Source organism: Tupaia chinensis, unplaced genomic scaffold, assembly GCF_000334495.1.
Source record: "Tupaia chinensis unplaced genomic scaffold, TupChi_1.0 Scaffold000201_1, whole genome shotgun sequence".
NCBI lineage: Eukaryota > Metazoa > Chordata > Mammalia > Scandentia > Tupaiidae > Tupaia > Tupaia belangeri.
The window spans coordinates 1,825,672-1,827,017 of NW_006159676.1; the positions used below are offsets into that span (position 1 = coordinate 1,825,672).

Here is a 1,346-nt window from a genome sequence, read left to right on the forward strand (position 1 = left end):
AAAAAAAAAAAAAAAAAAAAAAAATCCAGGCGGGGCCGTTTCCGAGGCAACCTCTCATTTGCATATCGCCCCGTCTTAGCCAATGAGGGCGCTTACCGTGTTCAAGGGGCGGGGCTATCTGGCTGGCTGAGCTAGATCTCCCCACTGCATTACAAGCCTCCTCCAGGCTCTGGGAGTTAAGCACCCATTTTCCAGAAGGGAGAGACTAAGGCTGGGCGCCAGAGCCAACTAAGGACGGGGTGACAAGTCGAGGGGTTGGGTTTTGCCATTGCAGAAGCTGCCTGAGCTGTACAAATAGAATAAGAATAATAAACACGGGCGGCGAGGGTGACCACAGGGCTGAGGTCAGGTTGCAGATTCCGGGGGTGTCTACCTAGGTCGCTTGCATGGAGGGCAGCTTGGTGTGGATGCTGTTCTTGCCGCTACTGCTGCTGGACCCAGGCAGCCAGGAACCCTGCAAAGCGCCCTCGGAGAATGTGACATGGACCGAGGACTTTAAGGAGGACGTCTGCTTGAATTTCAGCGGCCAAGGTCGGACCCTGCCCCAGAATCTGTCTTTGCGAGCTAGCAACTTGCGGGTCCTCGATCTGTCTCGGAACCACCTGCAACAGCTCCCTCTGTCCTTCTTCGTCCACCTGGAGAAGCTGCAAGTCTTGCACGTGGTAGACAACCCGCTGGTCAGTGTGGACGCGGACCTGGGTGCTCGCTGTGAGCTGGACCTCAGGGCCGACTGCAGCTGCGTCCTGAAGGCTTGGTACAAAGTCCGGAGGGACAATTGTTCAGACCAGTCGTCCTTGTCCCCGCAGTGTCTGCACGCAGGTGGCTGGGGGAACCTCTCCACCTTCCTGGAGGATGGCTGTGGTCCCCTCCTGCGGCCAGCCACCATTGGGGCCGTGGTGACTGGCGGGGTCCTGCTACTTGTGATCGCTGTGGTTGGTCCGGTGCTGGCCTGGCGACTTCGGAGACGACGAGCTGCCCGGAACCAGGACTTACGCAAAGCCTGTGCTGCTCATGACGGTCCCAGGATTGGCACAGCCTGGCAGCCCCGGTATAGCAGCCGGGGACAGGGTGCCAAGCCTCAAGTCCCCAGCCCGAACAGGCCCTCCACGCCCGACTATGAGAACATGTTCGTGGGCTTGCCGCCTGCCCAGTACCAGGGCGCTGACCACAGGTGAGTGACCCCCAGAGCTGTCCCTAAGCGGCGGTTCAGAGCAGGCGTGGGGCCAGCAGGTGGCATAGTGGTGGAGGTGCTGGAATCCCATATGGCCGAGTGCAGTTCGTGTCCCCGACCTGGGAGCTTGAAAATCATGCAAGGATGGACCGGCAGTTAGTGTAATGGCTATGTT

The 1,346-nt window shown here is 59.1% G+C and overlaps 1 protein-coding gene across 2 annotated transcripts in view; it reads left to right on the forward strand.

The window, feature by feature from the left end:
• The window catches only part of LRRC25 (leucine rich repeat containing 25), a 10,495-nt gene that overhangs the window by 499 nt on the left and 8,650 nt on the right, over positions 1–1,346 (forward strand). For both annotated transcript variants that reach the window (XM_027771294.1, XM_027771295.1), the window contains exon 2: positions 378–1,171. In XM_027771294.1, the coding sequence (XP_027627095.1) occupies positions 387–1,171 (785 nt within the window). In that variant the 5' untranslated portion in view covers positions 378–386. The remainder of the gene's footprint in view (positions 1–377; positions 1,172–1,346) is intronic.